At 43.9% G+C, this 22788-nt stretch overlaps 1 protein-coding gene across 27 annotated transcripts in view; it reads left to right on the plus strand.

The window, feature by feature from the left end:
* Window positions 1–22788, plus strand: part of TBC1D1 (TBC1 domain family member 1) — a 249960-nt gene that overhangs the window by 219435 nt on the left and 7737 nt on the right. For 13 of the 27 annotated variants that reach the window (XM_078001547.1, XM_078001550.1, XM_078001552.1 and 10 more), the window contains 3 exon segments: window positions 6650–6894; window positions 8987–9146; window positions 16427–16596. In XM_078001547.1, the coding sequence (XP_077857673.1) occupies window positions 6650–6894; window positions 8987–9146; window positions 16427–16596 (575 nt within the window). 27 annotated transcript variants of the gene reach the window in all.

Genomic DNA, 22788 nt, shown 5'->3' on the forward strand with positions numbered 1-22788 from the left:
TGTGAGAAACGAAAAACCTTCATGGCAAAAGACAGCAAGGGACCTAGAATGTAACATTCAGCAGTCTTGTTACGTCACGCACCTGTCTGTCCAGTTGGGGACATTGCTCTATGAAGGTCAGTTGAACAATCACAGTTCAGGAGCCCAATGAATTCTTGCGCCACCAGTCACACACATTATTCCGAAGAGTGAGCCATTGTCTCTGATCTTATCAGGAACACATCGTGGGATCATATTTATTTAGTCATTCTAAATATACACTTTAAGTCCAAAGTGAGATAACGAAATGTGGGTGATAAAAGGAGAGAATAAAGTGCGGTATGATTTCCTTTCACAGAGGTCTGGAATCTTCCCGCCTCCTTCAGGTCAGTCGGTGGTGCTGGCAAATGTTTAATAAGCAGCTCCTCTCACCCCTCAGAGGAAGCCCTTGGTATTCAGTGTTTGCAGATTTCCATTGTGCCACTACTTCTCCCATCCCCCATTTTCAGCTACCAACTCGATGTCACTGGTCATGGAGTTGGGCTCACAGAGCCGGTGGGAGCTCATTCAAGTGCTTCCCCAAAACAATCTGCTCCTAGAAGAACTCTCCCTTAATCTCCTAACTGCCATTCAGGGTGATCCCCTGTACTCTGGGAAGCACACATTCTAGTGGGAAGATTGACACTGGGCACCTGATAACCACGTGACTTAAAAATCTGAGGGTTACAAAGGGTGTTTGTTATCTTCAGTGTCTCATTTCAAATTCTGCTCAGAGCTAAATGCAACAATGTGAGATGATGTTAGTATCCCAGGTCTTCATCCAGGAAGGAATCTTAGAGATCATTAGGTTGTAGGGTTTCTCTTCTGCAGAGGAGTTAGAGGGTCAGTGTCAGATTGCTGGTTTGCCAGTACCCCTCCCTGGAGAAAAGAGCAAAAGAAAGAAACTTGTTAGTCAACTGTGCAGAGCCATCATGAGACTGACTAGCTTTGTGGGTGGCCCCGTGTTTGCTGCAAGAGACCTCTGGCCTTTTGTAGCAGCTGCCGCATGGTAAACAGAGCCGAGATATCAGGGGTCTCGCTGAAAATGCAGTCAGATGGGCTCTGAATAGAGTAAGGCAGGACACTCTGAGATGGGGTGGGGTTTCTCACAGCACCGTACAGGGACCACCTGCAAGATCTCTTGAGGGGTTTGTGAAAAACACATTCTTGAGGTCACCGTCCTTGACCTGCCGCTTATTGAGAATTTCTGATGCCTGGGATGTGCAGGTTTAAGAAGCCCCCAGATGATGCTGATAGGATTGCTGCCTGAAAATTGCTGGGTGAAGGCTCTTCCCCTCCAAGTGATAAAGAAGGAAAAGATTCATCCTGGAAGAACATCCCTTAGATGAACAGAATTCCACAGGAACACTTAGTTTGTGGAGCACTTCATGAAAAGGAAGTAGTAGGTTATTTAGAAATATGTTAGAATTGTGGATCATCTTATAGGCCTTTCTGGCATATTTCTCCACTTACATTCACAAGACACATTGAATGTCTTTCTAATATTAATAAAGAGGTTTTTTTAACGCTCATGTTTGACCCTCTCCACTTAACTATCCCCTTCTCATTTTGTGTATGAAGGTAGTCTGCTTTACAGAAAAATGTAAAGGACCTGCACTTCTCTGCCTTGTGGTAAGTTGTAAAATGCAGTTTAAAGAGGCAGGCCTCGTATCCTGAAGCGTTTATAGGAAGGATTGCATAGTTTTACCTGGCTTCCCTCGAGGTTGGCAGAAATTAGCTTTCCCTGAGCTGGCATCTTCCCGAGCTAGCGTGCTTCTCCTATGGGGTGTGCGGCCTTCTGTCCTGTCTTCTTGAGGCAGAGCTTCAGTCTAGAATCTGTTCACAAACTGTGAACAAATGCAACAAACAGTAAACAGTCGTTTGCTCATAGTTAAGGTGCCTTGAATTGGGTGCGAGGGGCTGTTCTCAGGGGTGCTCTGCCCACAGCTCTGGCCCACTGCTGCAGGTGAACATCATATGGGTGGTCTTTGTGGAATGCCATCAGTGCTAGCTTGGTAATTCCTAAATGGGAGCTGGAGGGCTGCAGCGCTCAACACTGGATTATACGAATGTGGATTGTCCAGGAAATGCTTTTGATCCCACTCATCCACTCTCTACTCACGTGACCCACCTCTCCCTCTTTACTTGGTGTTTGCTCATGAATGTGGGTGAGTTGTCGTGTTAGCCTAGAATAGCTGTTCCCAAACTTTGATGGAAGGATGCCATTCACTTTGAAAATTATTGAGTAGCCCAGAGAGCTTTTGTTTCCATGGATAATTCCTATCAATATTTACCAAATTTGCAATTAATTAAGACTGAGATTAGTATTTATTTGATTCTTGTTTATTTTACATAGCAATAATAAACTTGTACATATAAAAAATTGTAAAAAATGACTGTTTTCCAAAATAAAATTAGTTAGAAGTGTGACATTGTTTTTACATTAAAAAAATCTCTTTAATGTCTGATTTAATAGAATCTGCTGAATTTTATTTGCTTCATTCATTCTGTTGTGCTTGTTATTTGAAGCATATAAACAAAAAGCTGACCTTGCACAGATCTATAGTTGGAAAAGTCGGGGGAGGACCTCATGGACCCCTAAAAGCATCTCAGAGACCTCCAGGGCTCCTCAGACTGACCAAACATTTAGAACTATTGACCTGAAAGAATGTAAAACAGGAAAACAATGTCTACCCCAATAGAATTTGGTGTAAAACATGGACTGTGTTACAAAGTCAGATGGGTGCAGTTGTCCTGCTTAACCGCTAGTCAGGAGCTGAAGGCCAGAGACTCACGGCTGTTCCCCAGCCTGGTAGTGAACTCAGAGGCCTGTCTTGCTGTATGGTGGGACAGGAAATTGCATTTGGGAGTCTCATAGAACACACTGGAAGATGTGTTTTAGCTTGGCCAGGTTCGTGCAGGACAGGTTTTCTGCATGAAGAAAATCAATGACAGTTTCTGAAACTGCACCCTGGAAGCCTTGACCAGTTTGGGTAATAACAAGAGATTTGAAAGTGTGGGGTGTACAGGTGTTTTGCTGAATCTAGGTGGTGGTGGGTGATTATTATTATTTGGAATTCAGCTTTCAGTTCTACCTGTCTGTGAGTTCCAAATTTTGTGAAAATTAGTTGCTTAGACAAAACTTTTCTTTGCCTGTGGAAGGCTGTCAGAAAGCGAGATTTCCGGCTTATGTGCAATGTTATAGTTTAGTAACGGCTCTGCAAAGTTGTTCCTTTACCTTAAATGTAACTTATTTTGCATTTGTGCTACAGAACTGTCAGAAGTGTGCCCTTTTGTCCTCTTGTTTGGAAACTGGGTTTTTATAATGTGTGTGGTGTATCTGAAGATTATTGCCTATTATTGAACACCATTCATAGCAACCATTTGCCTTAGGCATTGTACACGTACTCTCCACTCTGCAAACTGTGTGTTCTGCCCCTTTTTAAAAAGAGGAAGCTAAGGTTCAGAGAAGCTAGGTAGTCCATTCTGAGCTTCATGTGCCAGAGGCCATTTTGTACTTACTTCAAATGCCATTGAAATAAATGCACATCAGAGAGTTGTTCTTAGCATAAGGGGTACTACTACATGTAACTTTTTACTAGCGAAATGGATGATGTTCAAGAGCTATGGTTGATGAGAAAGGTGTCCAAACCCTGGCACCAGGGACTCTGGAGCAGAACTTGAGGCCAGTGCCTGTCGGGCCTGGGTCCCCACACTCCGTCTATGTGACCTGACTATGGGTGGCCTGGCTCTGCCATTAGACTGCCACGGTGCCCTCCTCTGGTTGAACCTTTCTTGAGAAGTGCTTGTTGGAGGCCTGAGTGCAGAGCCTGTGAGAAGCCCTATGTGGTTCCTGTTGCCTGTCAGCTTGCTGGTAAAGGTCATAGGTTTGGCAGAATTTGGCCCGAGGTTTGCTTTCTCATAACGTACCACTCAGTAGCAAGGTTGGGAGGAAGGTGGCTATAGCTATTTCTGGAAGCTGCTTAGGGAGCTGCCTCTCCCTAAATTGGTACATAATTTGCAGGGCCTGTTGCAAGATGAAAATGCAGAACCCCTTCTTGAAAGATTATTAGGAATTTCAAGACAGAGACAACAGAGCATGAAGCCTTGTGCGAGGTCCTTCTAAGCACAGAGCCAGTGTGACTGCACAGAACACACCCATGAAGCCAGCTCTGCCCCCACCATCTGACCACTCTTAAGTGGCCAGTTAGCATAGGTCACTCCTCAGCCTGCTAGGCCCACACCCTTAGGGATGTTGTGAGGCTTAAATAAGAAATAGCCACTTTACAAGCAGGGTCAATTAGTGTGGGCTCTGGTTTCTGTGTGAGGTAGTTTGCTAACATGAGAGGGTATCTGATTAGCTAAAATGATAACACTGACAGATCAAATTCAAAATAACTAAATCTTCCCCGTGTTCCTTTATGCCACATGACTCCTGCATCTTTTGCTACCAGCACCTATTTGATACCAGAGGGGAGGGGGTCCATTCAGGATGGGACAGGAGCGTCAGCAAAAATGCAGAGGTGGGGAAGTGCTCCATCTTCTTGGAAACCAAGCTGGCAAGGGTAATGGAATGAAAGAGATCATGGATATTTTTGAGACTATGAGGAAATCAATACGCTGGTGTTGCCCAGTGCAGAAGCCATATGTGGCTATTAAGCACTTGAGATGTGGCTGCTCCAAATTGAGATGTGCTGTCCATGTAAAGAACACACTGGATTTCAAAGACTTGCCATGAAAAAAGAATGCATAATGTCTCAGTACTTTTATATTGATTATGTTGACGTGATAATATTTCCTATATGTTGGGTTTAATAAAATATCTAATTAAAATTAACTTCACCTGTTACTTTCTAATGTGGCTGCTAGAAACTGTTACATCCTGCATGGGGTTCACATTCCAGTTCAGTTGCATGTGCTGCTACCGATTGTTCTACTTACACACACAAACACACACACACACACACTTCTGCACACAACCCAGAGGGGTCAGAGACCCCAGGAGCCCCCGCTTCTAGTGCCTAGGCTAAGCCTTGGAGTAGAAGATAAAGCTGGGAGGGTGGGTGAGGAGGTGAGTGCACGGAGCTCCAGGCTAACAGAGTGGAACATTTGTTCTTTGAGCACTGGGGAGCTATGGATTGCTTACTAGCAGCAAGGTGACTTGTGCAGGGTATATCAGGGAGATTTGTTGGGGGAAGAGGTAGAGGCGGCAGGAAGTGAATACAGAACGAGAAATCAGGACAGTGGTTAGGGGACTGTTGCCTTCCTCTTGAATCAAGTTCACATAACACATCTGGACTGATGAAACTCTTTCTCAGGAAGCTGAGGAAAAGCCCATGAAAGTATGTTCCTCCCTGTGCTGAGACCAAGTAGTTGCAATGAACAATTAACATGTGACCCAGATGCACCTTTTGCCTTGGCTGATCCAAGCAGGTTCATAATTCTCGCCTGGGCCCACGGTTGGCCCTGGCTGCCAGCTGCCTGGCTCCAGACCTTTCTTCTCTTAATCGTTTCAAGTACTTCTCTGCTCCCTGGAAACAGGCACTCCCATCAGTCACGTTCCAGAGGAGGGGAAGAGGAACTTGACAAGTATCAGCTACAAAAGCCTCCTGAACAAAAGAAGTCCTTTAAGACCTATATGAATACCAGTTTTTTGTGAAAATAATCATGATGTTGAGAGCCTTTTTTTTTTTTTTAACTCTTTTTGGAAGGTAACTTTTGAGAAAAGAAAACACCTGCTGCTCCTCAGGCTGTTTCAAAACACTGCCTATGGTTTGAAAGTTCAGAGATATGCATGTGGTGTGAAGCATTTGCAGGCATAATATGTGTAGTCTGGGAAAAGCAGACCCAGAGAGTGTTTGTAGCAAGGCGAGGCCTTTTAGCTGCATTTAGATGATGCTGGGATTGGGGTGGGCACGGGGTGCAGCGGTGGGGAGGAAGAACTGTGTGTGTTCCTCTTGAGAATAGAGGTTATGTCGAGAGGATTAACAGTTTTTTTGTTGTTGTTGTTGTTGTTGTTGTTGTTTTTTGTTTTTTTTTTTTTTTGAGACGGAGTTGCGCTCTAGTCGCCCAGGCTGTAGTGCAATGGCGTTATCTCAGCTCACTGCCGTCTCTGCCTCCCAGGTTCAAGCGATTCTCCTGCCTCAGCCTCCCGAGTAGCTGGAATTACAGGTACCCGCCACCATGCCTGGCTAATTGTTTGTATTTTTAGTAGAGACAGGGTTTCGCCATGTTGGGCAGGCTGGTCTCGAACTCCTGACCTCAGGTGATCCTCCCGCCTCGGCCTCCCAAAGTGCTGGGATTACAGGCATGAGCCACCGTGCCTGGCCAACAGTTTTCTTTGAAGTTCAGCTATTTGCAGGACCAAAGGTAGTTCTAATTACTTTCACCTGTACCTCCACCAAAAAAAGAAATAAACCAACCATGAATAATTGCTGATTTTTAATTGAAAGCATTATTCCAGGAACAACTGGTTGACCTTGTTTGCAGAGGAAGTGGTGAAGACTGATTGATATGACGATCCAGCTTCTAAAGATTTTGCTGCTTAATCTGAAGCACATTGGATTTCTGTTTCGATAGGCTTTCTTTTTTTTGTTTTTATTATTACAACTAATATGTATTCTTTTCACAGGGCGAACCTTTCCTACACACCCATACTTCTCTGCCCAGCTTGGAGCAGGACAGCTGTCGCTTTACAACATTTTGAAGGCCTACTCACTTCTAGACCAGGAAGTAGGATATTGCCAAGGTCTCAGCTTTGTAGCAGGCATTTTGCTTCTTCATATGAGCGAGGAAGAGGCGTTTAAAATGCTCAAGTTTCTGATGTTTGATGTGGGGCTGCGGAAACAGTATCGGCCAGACATGATTATTTTACAGGTATAGAGCATTCCTTATGTCTTTAATACAACAAAATGCTAAGAGTGTTTCTTATCCCTCTTCAGATATGCCTCAGGAACTTTTTCACCGTCGGGTAACATTGTAATAGCTGTCACTGCTGATAAAGGACTCCGTGCTAGGCGTTATTCCAAGCGCTTCATCTGCACTTCCCTCTAATAACATAACAGGCAGACACTGTTCATTGTTTCGTTTTGTAGATTGGAAAACGGAGGCTCCAAGAGATTATAAATTGGTCCCAGTCACACAGCTAGCAAGTGTCAGAGCCGGACTGGAAACCCAGACCTCTCTGACTTTAGGGCCTTCCCTCTTTCCCCCATCAGCCATGAGATGATTTCACTACCACCTCCCAGCCTCTGCATCTGCTCTTCCTCTGCCTCACCCCCACCCTTGTCATCTCAGGTTCAGCTCAAATATCGCATCCTGGGAGAAGCTCATTCTGACTACCCTGATGTTGTGTTCCCCACTTCCACCCTGGGCACACTACGTCGCATTATCCTGGCTCATTTGTTTTGCACAACACAGCCACTGCCAGAAATGCTCTTGTTTCCAGAATCATCTACCTGTCTATTTTCTGATTTTCCAAAGCATGTGAACTTTAGGAGAGGGAAGGGATCTTTTATGGGTCTTGGAGCCAAGTCCCTAGTTTCTGAAACAGTGCCTGGGTTGAAGTAGGCACCCCATAAGTATTTGTTGAATGAATAGTTCTGTCAGAGAAAACCAAACGTAGTAGCGTATTCCAAGTACCATGTGCTGCTCTTGCTGCCTGTCAGAGGGAAAACTCTGGATCCTGCTTCAGGAATATTCCTAAATGTTGCAGCACGTGTTGATATGTTCGTTTACCAGTAAGATACTGTGCCTTTGGAGCTTTAGACAGTATCCTGGGAGGGAATACATTAGAGCCAAGGACTTACTTTGAGAGTACCAAATTATGTGATTCAAAATCTTTTCACCTTGATCTGTGAACATGGACCACATGAATGCAAACACCATAGAAGGAAGTCAACTCATTCACTGAAAGATTTTGACCACATAACACTTTCTATCCGTACCGTGAGGTTCTTCCTACATTCCCTTTATTAACTTTAAAGACAGCGGTCACCAGGCAGTGGAATTTTCGAGTTTTCTATAATTTATGTAACACACAACTCTATTGGGGCTGGTGGCTTTGGTTGATTAGATTGTCTTCGATACGGGAGAGCCACAGCTGGTGCTTATGGGATTATATTATCTGAGCCTCTGAAAACGGTTTTGTTTTCTTTTTCTCAGTTTAGACAGGACATACCCAACTTGGTGGATCTTAGCAGGGTTCTGAGCCTCTGTAGGTTATTGTTTCTTTAGGCTTAGGCCATGGGACTGCTCAGATCTGGGCTGGCTCTTGGACCTCTGTGAGCCTGTAACTCTTGGTGGCACTGCTAGGAACTGGCATGAGCTTTCTGCCAGAATCATGTCATTCTGTGAAGTTGGATCCACTTTAGTTGGAAAAAGTTTTTATTTAATCTTAAGACGCACACTCGTCTTCTTGTTTTAACTTGCCAGGGATCTGGATATTCCATATGTTATACACCAAAATAAATTATGGTTGTCCTGCCTATTGAGTAATTTCAGGGGTCCAGAGGGAATTTGCTGAGTGAACATGTACAGTGGACTCCTACGGAATCATAAAATGCCCCTAATTCAGTCTTAGTGAAGAGACTGGCTTCTTATTTCTAATTCCTCCGGGCTTGGGTTTTGCAAAGAGTGTGTATTTGTAGGAGAATTTATGAAATGTTTGCACAAGACAGATGTTTAGATCTTCTTAGCCAAGGAATACAAGGGAACAATAAAAAGGAAGTGACAGAAGAAGACCCAGTGTTAGCGTCCTGGGCCTACACCCAGCCAGTGCCTGGCATCAGCGGGCACTCGGGAAGCACTTGTTGGATGAATTAGTAGCTAAGCTCAGTGGATCACAAGCCAAATAGAATGTTGGAAGTTCTAGTAAGTCTTCTCTCACACCCACCCTGTGAGCAGTAGGCATAACTTTATCGCTATGGCAGATCCCTAATTCTCGGCCCCGTTGGCCGTCTTCCTGCAGATCCAGATGTACCAGCTCTCAAGGTTGCTTCATGATTACCACAGAGACCTCTACAATCACCTGGAGGAGCACGAGATCGGCCCCAGCCTCTACGCCGCCCCCTGGTTCCTCACCATGTTTGCCTCACAGTTCCCGCTGGGATTCGTAGCCAGAGTCTTTGGTGAGCATTAGTAAATCTGTTTGCCAGAACCAGCCTTCTTTTATTAGAGGGGAAACTTTTCCTGTCTGTCCGTGGTGATTCTTATTTTTATACCTGTAGCTCTTACCAGAACAGGGTATTGTTTAGTCTAAGATTAGTCAGGGGTGGGTTTTGTGACTTTGGAGTCCTCCTTAACTTCTGATAATCACGGGGCTTCCCTAGATGCCTTCATCTTGTGGGATGTGGATCTGAGCCCCTCACCATGAGGCTCTCCCTAGAGCAGACATTTGGAGGACTTGGCTGAGGAGCCGCAGGTGTATGTTTCTCATGTGCCTTCCTCAGCTGCTCTGGGTTGCGAGTGTTGATTGATGCTGACCGTGGGCCTCTGGGCTCTTTCTAGATTCCCTTGGCATCGCCTCCTCCCCTTTCTCTTCTTGCCCTGTCCTTGGCTCTGCATTTTCTCCCAAGTCACTCTCTTAGAGATCAGTGTCAGGACCTTGAGTAACACCTCCTTGTGGATGGCTCGCCCTCCCGCCTCAGCCTTGACACCTCACGAAGGCCTCCTGCCCCTGCGCCCACGTGTCACAGCCACTGCCACTCCCGTGCCCCGCTATTAACCTTAGGTGGTTCATGTGTAAAACCTGCCTTTATATTCTTGATTTACCTTTTGAGAACATTGTCAAAGTTAGGTGGGTGTTCATACACAAAGCCTTCAACCTGCCTTCATATGCAGGGATAGGGCTGTCCACGTGGATATCAGGAACCGAGTGGAATGTTGTGAGCACTGTCAGTTCGGGCACAGTTTGTTTTCTCTCCTTCAGAATAAAAGTGATATTTTTTGACAATTCAGATTTTTTTTTTATTGTAAAGGAGGAGGTTACTAAAAAAAGATAGTTATTATATGTCAAGTGTTTTTAAGCATCACTTGACAGCTTAAAAACATGTGATCTTTAAAAAATTTGTTTTTAGGATTAGAGAGCATCTTAAGGGAAGTGTTCAAAGACATTGATACTACTTCAGGCATGCTTTGGGTAAACATCTTAAATATCCAAATTCTAGAAATCCTAAAATTTGCTTTTTAATATAAGTAGGCATTTACCCTTCTCTCTTTTCCTTTCCCCCAAAATACTAGATTTTTATTATTCACTTCTATCTACAAGAACCTTTAAAGAGTTTCCCATTTTGCTTTACTGTAAGAATTCATGTTCTTTCTTTTCTGTCCCTGAAAAAATAAAATCACTAAATTAAAATAGATACAAAAAGCTATCTCCTGGTTAAGCATATCTTTAGTGAGATTTCATGAAGGTTTATACCATAGTTTAAAAAAAAAAGATAACTAAAAGCCTCAAAATTGTGTGCTTAGTACAGACACTAAAATCTCAAGCTCTAGGCTTTAAGCTTTCTTGCCAATAACTTCTATGTTTTTGACTTTTCTAACCCTGGAAATTAAAAAGAAAATTATTAATCCACCTTCCTTACATTTTCTCCACATTTTAGCTATGATTTTCATATGGGGTCATGAAGAGGAGTGAGAATGGAAATGGGGAGGAGGGAGCGCTGTTTGTTAATGGTTTGTAAACAGCTCAGGCATTAAATTACTTGGTTAGTGAAGAAAATTCTACCAAGGCAACCGGGCTGACCACAGACTAGAGGGGCTGAGGGGTCATCCCTGAGTCATCCCTGCCCTGGGGCCCCAGGCACTGGAGCTGCTGCTTGCAGAAAGTTCTGGGGCTCTGGAAGAGAAATTTTTCCTTCGGCTCATAAATGGGTAAAAAGACATTAACAAACAAGCAAACTCCACTTTGGAAATGATAGCCCTTCTGTTGCAGAGTAATTTGAAGCTCTCTGAAGCTCACTCTAATGATTTCATAAATCAAAGCTGCAGCCTGTAAAGGTAAGATATTTTTCTGTAGACTTAGTAGGCAGTGGTGAGACTCGGCGTTTCATAAACATTATACATAGAGATGCCAGTGTCTACATCATTCCCAGATCCCACAGACTCCTGCTGTGCTAAGTGGGTCGTTGTCCACCTGGCCAAGGGCTCCTGGGATTAGAGGCAGGAAGTGGGATCTCCAGGCTGCACTGGGTTGTGATGTCACTTTGCAAGAACTGCTTTCCCCCCACCCCCAACAGTCCATCCCATCTTTCAGTACTTAAAAACAGAAAAGATAGGTTTTTACAAACCATTTCAATTTTTAGCACTGATGACTTAGAGAACAGTGATGGAGATAGCTTAGTTTTATATTTCAAAGCCTGCCATTCAGACACTATAGTCTTTTTTGGCCTAGGGCCCATTTCATTATAAGCCTTTAAGTCTGGATAAACTCTAAAAACACATAGACCTTTGTTGACTGTTCACTAATATATATATAAGTAAAATATTTCAGTTTGCACCAGCATAGCTCGTATATTAGTTAATAGGTTATCTGGCATTCAGTATGTATCTGCTCCTCGGAGGGGCAGCTGCCAGTGATGTGTGTGCCTTAACCTTCACACGGTACTCACACCTTGCTGAATGGCAGTTCTTCTGCCTGGTGTCACATAATGTCAGTAGCCCCTTTCTGTCTTTTCCTAGTTTGAGTGCAGCAGGGCCCTGGGAGAGACACTTGCTCTATTCACTTTCTCATCACGTCTACGTTTGGGGGAAAAAAGAGAATCTAAAAAACAGGACCTGGCTTGCTCCTGAAGGAGCAGGAGGCTGCAGTGTTCAGCCCCTGATTTTTTTTTTTTTTTTGGGAGACGGAGTCTCACTCTGTTCCCCAGGCTGGAGTGCAGTGGCACGATCTCAGCTCACTTCAAGCTCCGCCTCCCGGGTTCAGGCCCTTCTCCTGCCTCAGCCTCCTGAGTAACTGGGACTACAGGCGCCCGCCACCTCGCCTGGCTAATTTTCAGCCCCTGATTCTATAGGACGTGCTGCCACATAGATGAGGGAGGAGGTGGAATATAAAAATTAAGCGTTTGGCAAAAACCACAGAAGCCACCTGCAATATAGTGAAGGCTTCAGAGAGGCTTTAGGATGAAAATAGACTGAAAACAAGATTGTTTCTGTGGCCAGGAAAATCTCCGGCTATTCAGGTAACATGATGCCGCGTGATGATGAGTGTGTGTTCAGTCTGTTTATGCTGTTGTTCTGCACAGCACTGTCATCTGCCTTCAGCGTCCCCTTTACCCATTACTCATAGAATGTACGGGAGCCACAGCTGGAGGGCTGCAGCCTTCCAGGAGAAAGTTGAGAAGGCTCAGCCTTGACAAAGACAAAGGTGGCTGGAAAAGAGATGCAGTGTAAGCTCACACAGGAAGATTGCACTTTGAGATCATGAAGTTTAGTTTCAAATAGAGTTCCAATACACAGTAACGCAATAAGAGAGTTGCTGAAATGTCCTCAAAGAAAAGTAGTTCCTTCGTGTTGTTCTCAGTGAATACAGTGCAAAGTAGCAGAGTCAGCTGAATTTAAGATTCCTCTTTATTTCCTGCCTGATAAAACCTCTTGCCTGTTTCTAGGTGGCTTGAAAAAGGAGAGGAGAGAAGGAAGAGGCACGAGAAGAGTCCCACTGAAAGGTTGTGGGCTACAGTGTTGTGAGCTAGGCTAGTGCCGCACTGTGCTGGGGGGCGGGGGGCTCCAGCGGTTCGCTTTCTCCTAGGGAGGTTTTCAGATGCAGGACATTTGCTCACTCTTCAATAAGGAGAGTTATTGTTTTTTGTTTGTTTGTTTGTTTGTTTTGTTTTTTAATTCTAGAATGTAAATGTATAAGGATACTAGACGACAGGCAAAATAAAAATAATTGGTTTGGGGCAGTGGGTTTATAGGTAACATTTTTCTTTACTATTGTTTTAAAATTAGATGTAATTTTAAAAATTTCCAAAGCCAAAAAACAGTACAAATTCTTTAAAGGATGTAGATGTTGCCCCCAAGTGTCATCAGACAAATTTAGGAGGCCCTTCCTCCCAAGTAAAGCTTCCTGCGGTCCTTCCTTCAACTCTTCAAGCACATTCCTGCTTTGTGCACCCAAATGATCTCCCGATTTAAGACCTCCCCTGTCTCACAGAAGCTTCTGGGGCTGAGCTTTCTCAGGCCTTGGAGGGATGGACGCTTTGAATGGGAGGAGTGGGGTGAGTGGAGCACCTCTGGCAGCAGGCATTTGGGAGTCTCTGGAGTCTCTGGCAGGAATCAGTCAGCCTAGTCTCCAAAGGTGGCCTTTCTCTGACACTAACTAGCCCTTGCAGGGATCCTACCCGTAACCTGCATCTCATTAACATCATCTCCTTACCAGTGCACTGACCTAGTGAGGAAAGGAACAAAAAGCATTCAGTGACTCCTGCGGTGCTCCGGGGGAAGTTAGAATTGCTTGGCTGGGGCAGAGGCCCCTGGTGATCTGGAGCTGCCCGCCCCCATTTGCCCACCTGCCCTGCACAACCAGTGGCCCTGCCTTGCCAGCCAGACTGTTTTTCAGGCTCCTGCACACCTCCCTGTATTGACACCCTCTTTTCCTTTTATTCAGAGTATTAATCCCCGAGTTCTGACCTAGGAAATTTTCATTAGTTCTTCAAGCAGTCACCTTTCCGTGGGCCTTTTCTTTCCTCTTTGTTCTCGTAACACCCTGGGCATAACTCTACCGAACCAGAACTCCTTGGTGTCTCTGCAGCGTGTGCTTTGTCCTTTGCTCATGGCTTGATCCCCAGAGCCTAGCACAGTGCCTGGCGTGTATTAGATGCTCAATGGATGCTCATCAAGTTAAAGTAGAAGGTACTCAGCAGAGTTCTCTTCAGGTGTTGTGAATAGCATTAGGAAAGAACATTTATTTTTTAATTACATTAAATACAAACAGATTTAATAAAATAAATCATATGCCCAGGGCTATGTCTTAATTTTTTTAACATATCAATAAAGAGACTTTAAAACACATACACCACCCCCTCACCTCCAAATTTCCTTTCCTTTCCTTTCCAGGAAAGTCTCCGTTTGGAATCATAGGAAGCACTTACTAAGTTGATTTATTGTGAAAAACCAAGATCCTAATAAATCTCAGAAGATCTGCTGTTAACCTAAAGAGACCACTGATTTGGATTGTGTATTTGGTTGTGCTTACAAAAGTTTCCCAGTAATCGTTCATTTTAATTGGCGTAGATGTGGTACTGTACCTAATTTAAGGCACTCGTCCCTCTGAGAGTAAAGAGATCAAGCTATAGAAAATCACTGGTGTGGCAGGGAAAGCCTTTCCCCAGGATCCCTGCAAAAAAGGTCTTGATTTTTGTTCTGAAAGATGCCCTCAATTTTTGTTCAGCTATAAATGTTCATATATTGAAAGGAGGTCTAGGAAGTCTTACTGTCTAAACCACTGAAACTTCAGATTTACTTTAGAGTTTTGTTTCTGGAAATGTCATTTCTGTTTAAAAATACATTTTTGTTATAGTATTTTAGATCTTTTTATTTTCTGTAGTGGGAGATTATATGGGTAGACTATATTTTATAAACCAGATGTTTCAGAGGAATATTCTTCAATTGGCCTGCCTTGGTATATGTTACACTTACCCTGAAAAGCTCAGATTTCAAAGACACAGTTCTCTAGTATGTCTTCCCAGCCTCAACAACCAGACTTAAGAAGGAAGTGAAGGATTCATCTTTCCCACTTTCCTGTGGCCACCTTGAGCCATCAGTAGTTGTGATGTTTGTGGAAAGAGTGTGGGCCCTGAGCTGGGTGGGAGAAGCAGGCTGATCTCAGCACTGGCATGGCTTAGGGCTGCACCCATCTCAGCTCACGTGGTTAATTAAGGGTTTTGTGATGGTCACAGAGGATCTTGGGGGCTATCCTAGCCAGCGGGCCTGTAGATCTGTCCTCTCTCCCTGTGCTTTGTTCAGAAACTACAGGGATTCGGTTTCCCATTTGCACAGCAGCACCCAGTCTTTGCTTTTCTGTTTCTTCATGGCTTTTCAATGTTATCATATTAACCATCTTGAGAGGCATCCTGCAAGGTTCTTCCTCTCACCTGCTTTTGCTGTCCTTGATTTGATGAAATTTACAGCTTCTTTCTCTCTTCCATTATCTTTCAGCCAAAAGAAAGAGAGAAAAGAAATACTGACACTTACCTCTAATTATGTTTCTTTTTTTTTTTTTTTTTTTTTTTTTTTTTGAGACGGAGTCTGGCTCTGTCGCCCGGGCTGGAGTGCAGTGGCCGGATCTCAGCTCACTGCAAGCTCCGCCCCCCGGGTTTACGCCATTCTCCTGCCTCAGCCTCCCGAGTAGCTGGGACTACAGGCGCCCGCCGCCTCGCCCGGCTAGTTTTTTTTTTGTATTTTTTTAGTAGAGACGGGGTTTCACCGTGTTCGCCAGGATGGTCTCGATCTCCTGACCTCGTGATCCGCCCGTCTCGGCCTCCCAAAGTGCTGGGATTACAGGCTTGAGCCACCGCGCCCGGCCCTCTAATTATATTTCTACTCTGAGTTTTAAAATGTTTTGTTCTTATATTATTATTCTAGTTATTAGGTAACTTGCCTCAGTTTAGTCACCCAATAATTAGTTATCGTGGCTCTGTTTTAACCCCAGGACATTTGACTCTTTTTTTCCCCAGCGGCTTCAACTCTATGAGGAAGGGGAGATGGGGCTGGGCTTGCTGCTCAGCCGGTTGCCTTGGCCAGTGCTGCCCTCCCTCTTACCCTGCAGTCTGTATAAAAATTGCATCCATTTGCCAGCCAGTCTAAGAACGAAATATGGCCAGAACTAGAAAGTAACCTTGACAGAGTTCTTTGAACTCCCTCAGAGGGAAAAATGTTCTTTATTCCGTTATCATGTTAAACATCAGTAAACTTGTATTTAACAATGTACTTTTGCAGTTGTACAGCTGTTTTACAGTTTTTAAAGATCTTCGAATTCTATTCCTTATTTCAAAACAGAGGAAACAGGGACACTTTTTTACTTACTCTATCTTAATTTCTGATGCTTTATCTATAAAAATCTTTTAGCTTGACCCGTAAAAACATGTTTTAGTATCTCCTTTAAAACCCAGGAGCATTCCTGGAAAAATAGAATAATAAAACCTTTTTCCCTTTCCCAGTTTAACTTTTGAAGCATGTTTGAATTTTATTTTCAGAGTAAAACATAATTTTAAATGTTTATGTACTTTTATTTGCAGTACTGTCTTGACAACACTATCTGAGATACCAGGCTCTTAAAAATGAAATAAAGTTTGCAATGTGGGGCTATGTCTCCCATCCTCCTGCTCTGTAATGTGTGGAAAAGGCAATGGAATGGTATTGTGTGAGAAACTGGTCTGGTTTAACTTTCTGCATTTCTGTGTTTTCTCAGATATGATTTTTCTTCAGGGAACAGAGGTCATATTTAAAGTGGCTTTAAGTCTGTTGGGAAGCCATAAGCCCTTGATTCTGCAGCATGAAAACCTAGAAACCATAGTTGACTTTATAAAAAACACGCTACCCAACCTGGGCTTGGTACAGATGGAAAAGACCATCAATCAGGTAGGAGTCAGTCCAAACCTTGCAAATGCTTCAGCCATCCTAGATATGTAGAAACTTAAATCTCTCTTAAGCAGGAACTGTTTCCTACCACTTTGTGTTCTGAACAGCATTCTGCATCCTGGCACAGAGGAGGCATATCACAAACGTGTGGAATGATCGTGAGTGTGTGTGTTATGAGCATCATGGTGAAACGCCACATGGAAACATGGTAGCAAAGTTCAGTTGTAGAAACCAGCACAGGTTATCAGTAATTTCGTACATTTAAGAGACTTCAACTTTAGTAGCTTGGTCTTCTGAAATATGTATACCTATGCAGTGATGCACTGTAGGGTTTTGTACATTGAGTGCTTTGATTTTTGCGTGTGTGTTGAATGGTATTAATTGGAATTTTCTCAGAATAATTCTTTGATAACAAAGTTATGATAGGGAACATATATTCTGTGAATTTGTTTCATGATGTGTGTGTGTGTGTGGTTTTTTTTAACTGAATTCAGTTCAATATCTGTGGCTTCAGTACCTCCGGTTTCAGTATACAGTAGAACCATTACCCTCTGAATAGAGGCTGAGAGGTGAGTTTTACTGGGAATTACAAGTAAACCAGATGGTGAATGCCCTGGGTTGGGCATGGGAGCAGATTTTGATCCTGTACAGTCTAAGGAAGAACCTTCCAGTAATGGTTGCTGACAATGGAGGACTACACTGCTTAGCAGAGAAAGGGGCATCATTGGAAGTGTCCAGAGGCTGGGTAGCTACAAAAGCACTGGAAGAGATTTCATCATTGAGTCACTGCAGAGTCAGCAGTCAGGCCTCTCATAAACCTGGAACCCGCTCCAGATAGTCATGTGTCAGTAATAGCGATACGTTTTGAGAACTGCATCATTAGTTGATTTCATCATTGTGCAAACATCATAAATTGTACTTAAACCCAAGTGGTATACCCTACTACACACCTACGCATGTTGTTCCTAGGCCCTACAAACCTGTACAACACATGACCATACTGAATACTGTCGGTAGTTGTAATACAAGGCAGAGTATTTGTGTATCTAAACATAACTAAACATAGAAAAGGTACGATAAAAATACGGTATTCTAATCTTATGGGACCACCATCATATATGATATGTGCAGTTCGCCGTTGACCAAATTGTTGTGATGCAACACACAACTGTATAACGAAAGCATAGAGCAATCAGGTAAAAACAAATGGTGAAATAAAGCTATTTTTGAAAAACCCTTACTCTGGAGATTTCTGATAGTCCAGAAGGAATCCATGATTCCAGTGAATTGCATCCACATGCAGTGTTTGTGATTTTCATTTGCTGCCGCACCTTAGGTGTTAAGCACAGAAAAGGATGCAACTTTGGCCTGCAAAAGAAGAGGTTTCATATCAATTGTTAACTTTGGATTTCTGCTTGCACATTGCATATGCCCTTATGAAAGAGCAGTGCTTTTCTGTTCTGCACTCATCTTTAATTGAGAGCCTCTCCATCTCTTTTCTTTCCCTGGCACATTCTTCTTGATGTGGATAGCTTTGGCTTGTTGGGGCGTTGCTTTTTGCCAGGTTGGGTGGGCATCTAAGTAGACGCACGATCCTATTCAGTCCAGGCTGCACTCCTGAGAGGATATAAAGTGGTTCACTGACTGACCCACACTCACTCTACTGCAAAGTGGAAAGGCAGGGGTTCAAACTCAAGTCTCTCTCACCTCAAAGTGCTGTAGCAGCTCTCCTACACTGCCAAGAGCCTCTGGAGGTCATTTAATTTAGAGTTTTTTCCTAATTCTAATACTGACTTTTCTACCCTTTTGATTCTTTGGTTTCTGACATTTTCATTCATTCTTTCTTTCCTTCATTCCCTTCTTACAGCTTTTGTTGCATGTACTTACATTTTATAGCTTCTAGGGCAGAGACCCCCGAGAGCCTTGGTTACCTAGACTGAGGGCTGTATCCAGTGCTGACATTGTTTACCTCCTGAGTATTCAGCCTCAGAAAAAAATCCCATTCTCTCCTATTTTCTGTAAAAAACAAAAAATAAAACATATTGAGGGTTCTTAGGATACATCAGGTGCTCCTTCGGTGCTGGAAGAGTGGAAATGGACACGGCATGGGAAGAAAACAGCTGTGCGGGTACCTGTTTCAGGCCACTATTTGGCTATTTGGAAGTTGCCATTCATTGTTCCACTGCCTTTTTTTTTTTTTTTTTTTTTTTGACGGAGTCTTGCTCTGCTGCCCAGGCTGGAATGCGGTAGTGTGATCTCAGCTCACTGCAGTCTCCACCCCCTGGGTTCAAGCATTCTCGTGCCTCAGCTTCCTGAGTAGCTGGGACTATAGGCATGCGGCACCACACTCAGCTAATTTTTGTATTTTTAGTAGAGATGGAGTTTCGCCATGTTGGCCAGGCTGGTCTTGAACTCCTGGCCTCAAGTGATCCGCCCGCCTCGGCCTCCCAAAGTGCTGGGATTACAGGCATGAGCCACTGTGCCTGGTCTCCACTGACTTAATAACTCTGGGACATAGGTATTATAATTCCTATTCTTATAGATGAAGCTGAGCAGAGAGTAACATGCCCGGCCCCTTGTAGAAAGGCAGGGCCTATGGGAGCCAGGGCTGTGAGGTTGGAGCTGAGGTGTTTGAGTCCAGCCGGACTTAAAAGGTGACTTAAGATAGGCTGGCAGACATTTTCCAAAGAAGGCCAGGTAGTATATATTTTAGGCTTCACAGGCCATACCGTCACAACTGCTCACCTCTGTGGCAGCTACTCACCTCAGCCTTCGCAGCACAAAAAATCCATGACCGCATGTAAGGGGATGATGGGTCATGTTGCAATAAACTTTATTTTAAAAACTGTGCAGCATGATAGGCTTGGTCCACAGGTGGTGGTTTGCTGAGCGCTGAACTAAAAGAGAAGGTACAGGAATGACAGCAGAGAGCTGTTCTCAGAACCTGATGTGTTGAACATTTTGGGGGTGAGCACAAAAATTTGCATTTGGGGTCCAGGTTTTTATTCTATCAATGGTCCTTATAGAAAGTAGTTCTACCCCCAGGCAACTCTCTGCCCTCTTTCCCTCTGGTGTTTCTATCTGAACTTGACATCTGAATGTTCTCTGTCAGGCTTTCTGCTTTCCCACTGACCCCTTCCCTCCAGAGGGTGCTGTAGTCCTAAGTTCTACACAGAAAGCACACATGGGGTCCCACGTGATTCCTCTGCAGCCTTAGAGATCTCCCAGGCCCGAATCTTGGAGGTTTTCAGAGTAGGTATAATGGATGCTTCCATTGCAGATGGTGGAGCATACTGCCCTGTGTACCGATGAGGTGGGGCAGGGAGTGAGGGCATTTAGGTGGTCCTCTATGATAGCCGTGGTTCCATTTCATTAAATGCCCTCCCTGTATAGAGAGTCTCAGCCTGGCAACTGGGACACAGCTGGATCCTGGATGGAAGAGAAGGTGGCCAAGGACAGGACTCTGGAGCTCTGGCTCAATGTGGACAGGCTGAAAGCAGCCAGGGAGGGCAATCCAAAGGTGACAGAGCTCAGGACAGAAGACCAAGGGTGTCGGAAGCCTTTGTGGCAGTGTAGTTACCAAAAACTGTCCATTGAATAAACCATCTACATCTTCTGACCCGAGAAGAAGGGAAACTCTGGGAATAATTAGTAACAAAGGAAAGGAGGTCAGTGTTACATTCTTGTCACAGTGGGTGCTGTGTGGTTGTGAAGCCTCAGCTCAGCTTAAGGAAGAAAAAGAGGAAGGGTGGCTTTGGGAGGCAGGGTAAATAGCCTATTTTCAGCATCCTTTAGGCTCCACTCAGAGCATGGCCTCAGCCCAGCATTGTCATCATATCATGTCAGAGCTTGTTAGAAATGCAGCATCTGGGGCCACACCGCAGACCTGCTGAATCAGAATCTGCATTTCGAGATCCCCAGGGGATTCACATACACAGAAACAGCTGAGAAACCCTGCTGTGGGCAGCTCTGTTAGAAACACGATGAACAAACGAGTCCCTGTTCCAGTTGAGCTTGTAGGTTAGAAACCAGGGTTCCTATGTTCAGAAGACACACCTCAAATCAGAGGCAAAGGTGCCTCTTCTGCCTGTGGGGGAGCCGTCCCTTCTCGGGCAGTTTGCACCATGGAAAAGGAGTAGTTTTGTACAAGGACAACTGGTACCATACCAGGAGGGTGGGGCATGGCAGGGAGAAGTGGTTTACCACTGGCGTTGTTGAAAATTGCTCACATGTGGTGGTAATAACAAGCAGACGGACTTTTAGTGGGTTTTATTGTTTTTGTAATTCACTACAGACAGTGCGCCCCCTTGTTGCTGATACTGGGCCGACTGTTTCCACCCTCCAGCCCTTAGTATGGCAATGGGACCAGCAGATTGGAGGGCAGGGGGTTAGGAAGGCAGAAGCTCTGTGGCGAGTTCTACAAACCATCAGGGTTCATGACTTTATTAATCAGTGTCTGTGGACTGTGAAGAGAAATGCTGAGTCTACAATAGCAGATGAGCCAAGAACATAAACAGACAATTCACCGAAGAGGAGCCATCTAGTAAACAAATATGTGGGAAAATACTTGCCTTCATGTGTAATTTAAACTTATGTAATGCTATACCCTACTAGATCAACAGAGAGACATTTCTTAATGCCCATACCCGGCACCAAGGGTATACTGTATGCAGAACATTAGCCTGTTGCTGATGGCAAAGCACATTGATTAGTGGCTCTTGGGAGGCAATTTGGCGATACATACCCCAAGCCAGTAAAATATTCATACCCTTTGACTCAGTCATCCCATTTCTTGTAATGTATCCTCAGGAAATAATCCAAAATATGAGGGAAGCCATATGTATAAGGATATTATCCTAGATTTGTCATTTATAATAATAGAAACTTGGAACTAGATGTCTAACACTCGATAACTGGATTAATATGATTATGGTATGTTGAGCTGGTAGAATATCATGAAGTGAGTTATATATAGCGACATGAAAAAGCTCTCATTTGATACAATGTTAAGTAAAGGAAAAGTGAGATAGGAAATTTTATGTTGGTTATGTTTAGAACTAGAAAAAACATGCTTTTAGGAAAGATGAAATGCAGCTAGATATAAAAGTTGTATTTGGTAATTTTTCTTTTATTTTTCAAGCTTCCAATAATGTAGCTCTATTAGTAACTTAAAATAGTTTTATCTTTTCGGCAAAACATCGAAAGTATGGGAATAGGTCATTCCTACCTTGGTAAGCAGAAGAGAAATTTTCTTCAGTACCAAAATTCTGGAACTTGCTCGAAAACCTTGAAGAACCTAAGAGCCAGGATGACGGGAAGGCTCTAGATCTCCAGTAATTACGACTCCAGTGGAATTGCTCTGAGATGGGCCAGGCAGAAAGAAGATGAGATCTAGTCCCCCTTGCAGAGGGGCCGGGTACCTTGCAGCTTTGTGTAGTGACCGGTGCTCAGGGAATGGCTTAGGCAAGACCCCGGGGGAGGTTGACACTGCACTTGTCCAGCCTCAGGAGTGACTCAGACCAGAAATGAAAATACCTTAAAGTGTATGTGTCTTGTTTTCCCATCAACACCTAGTTTTTAATATTCGTCTTTTTTATTCATCTGAGACAACATACTGAAGGATCGGGTTTTTAATGTTAGGCCTTCCTGCTCTTTCTCTGGCTGAGAACTGCTCCTGGCAGTGGATCACCTGTGCTCTCTAAGTGTGCAAGGACAGGCGCCCCTCCCATCTTCTTTTATTTCCCCAAGTAACTAGCCCAAGGGCTGAAACCCTTGTTCAGTGACCCGGGTTCTCCTTTGACCAGCAACCTCATATTGCCATGGTTTGGGGTAAATTCAGGGGCATAACTGCAGAATGAAGGGCCTAAGAGTCTTGGCAGTCAGGAGATCATCAGGCAATTAAGCAGAGATGATTGCGACCCAGGGTAGAGATTAATGGAGGCCTGGAAGAGTTTATGGCTTTGGGCACTGCTGAGAGGCATTGACTTAACACAGAACATCAATCTGTAGGAAAAGTCAGAGGTTTTGTTCTAGGCTTTCCAGGTTAGGAGATCACTTAAAAATAAATCTTTATGGAAGAAAAAAAGTAATAGTGTACAGGACATTTATTCAGCACCGTATTTATAATTATACATGAGTGCCAAACAATCTCAGTTTTGATGTTTGTGGTTTTTACTGTTCAGACGATTCAGA

This window comes from Macaca mulatta, chromosome 5 (genome assembly GCF_049350105.2).
Source record: "Macaca mulatta isolate MMU2019108-1 chromosome 5, T2T-MMU8v2.0, whole genome shotgun sequence".
In the NCBI taxonomy this organism is placed as follows: Eukaryota; Metazoa; Chordata; class Mammalia; order Primates; family Cercopithecidae; genus Macaca; species Macaca mulatta.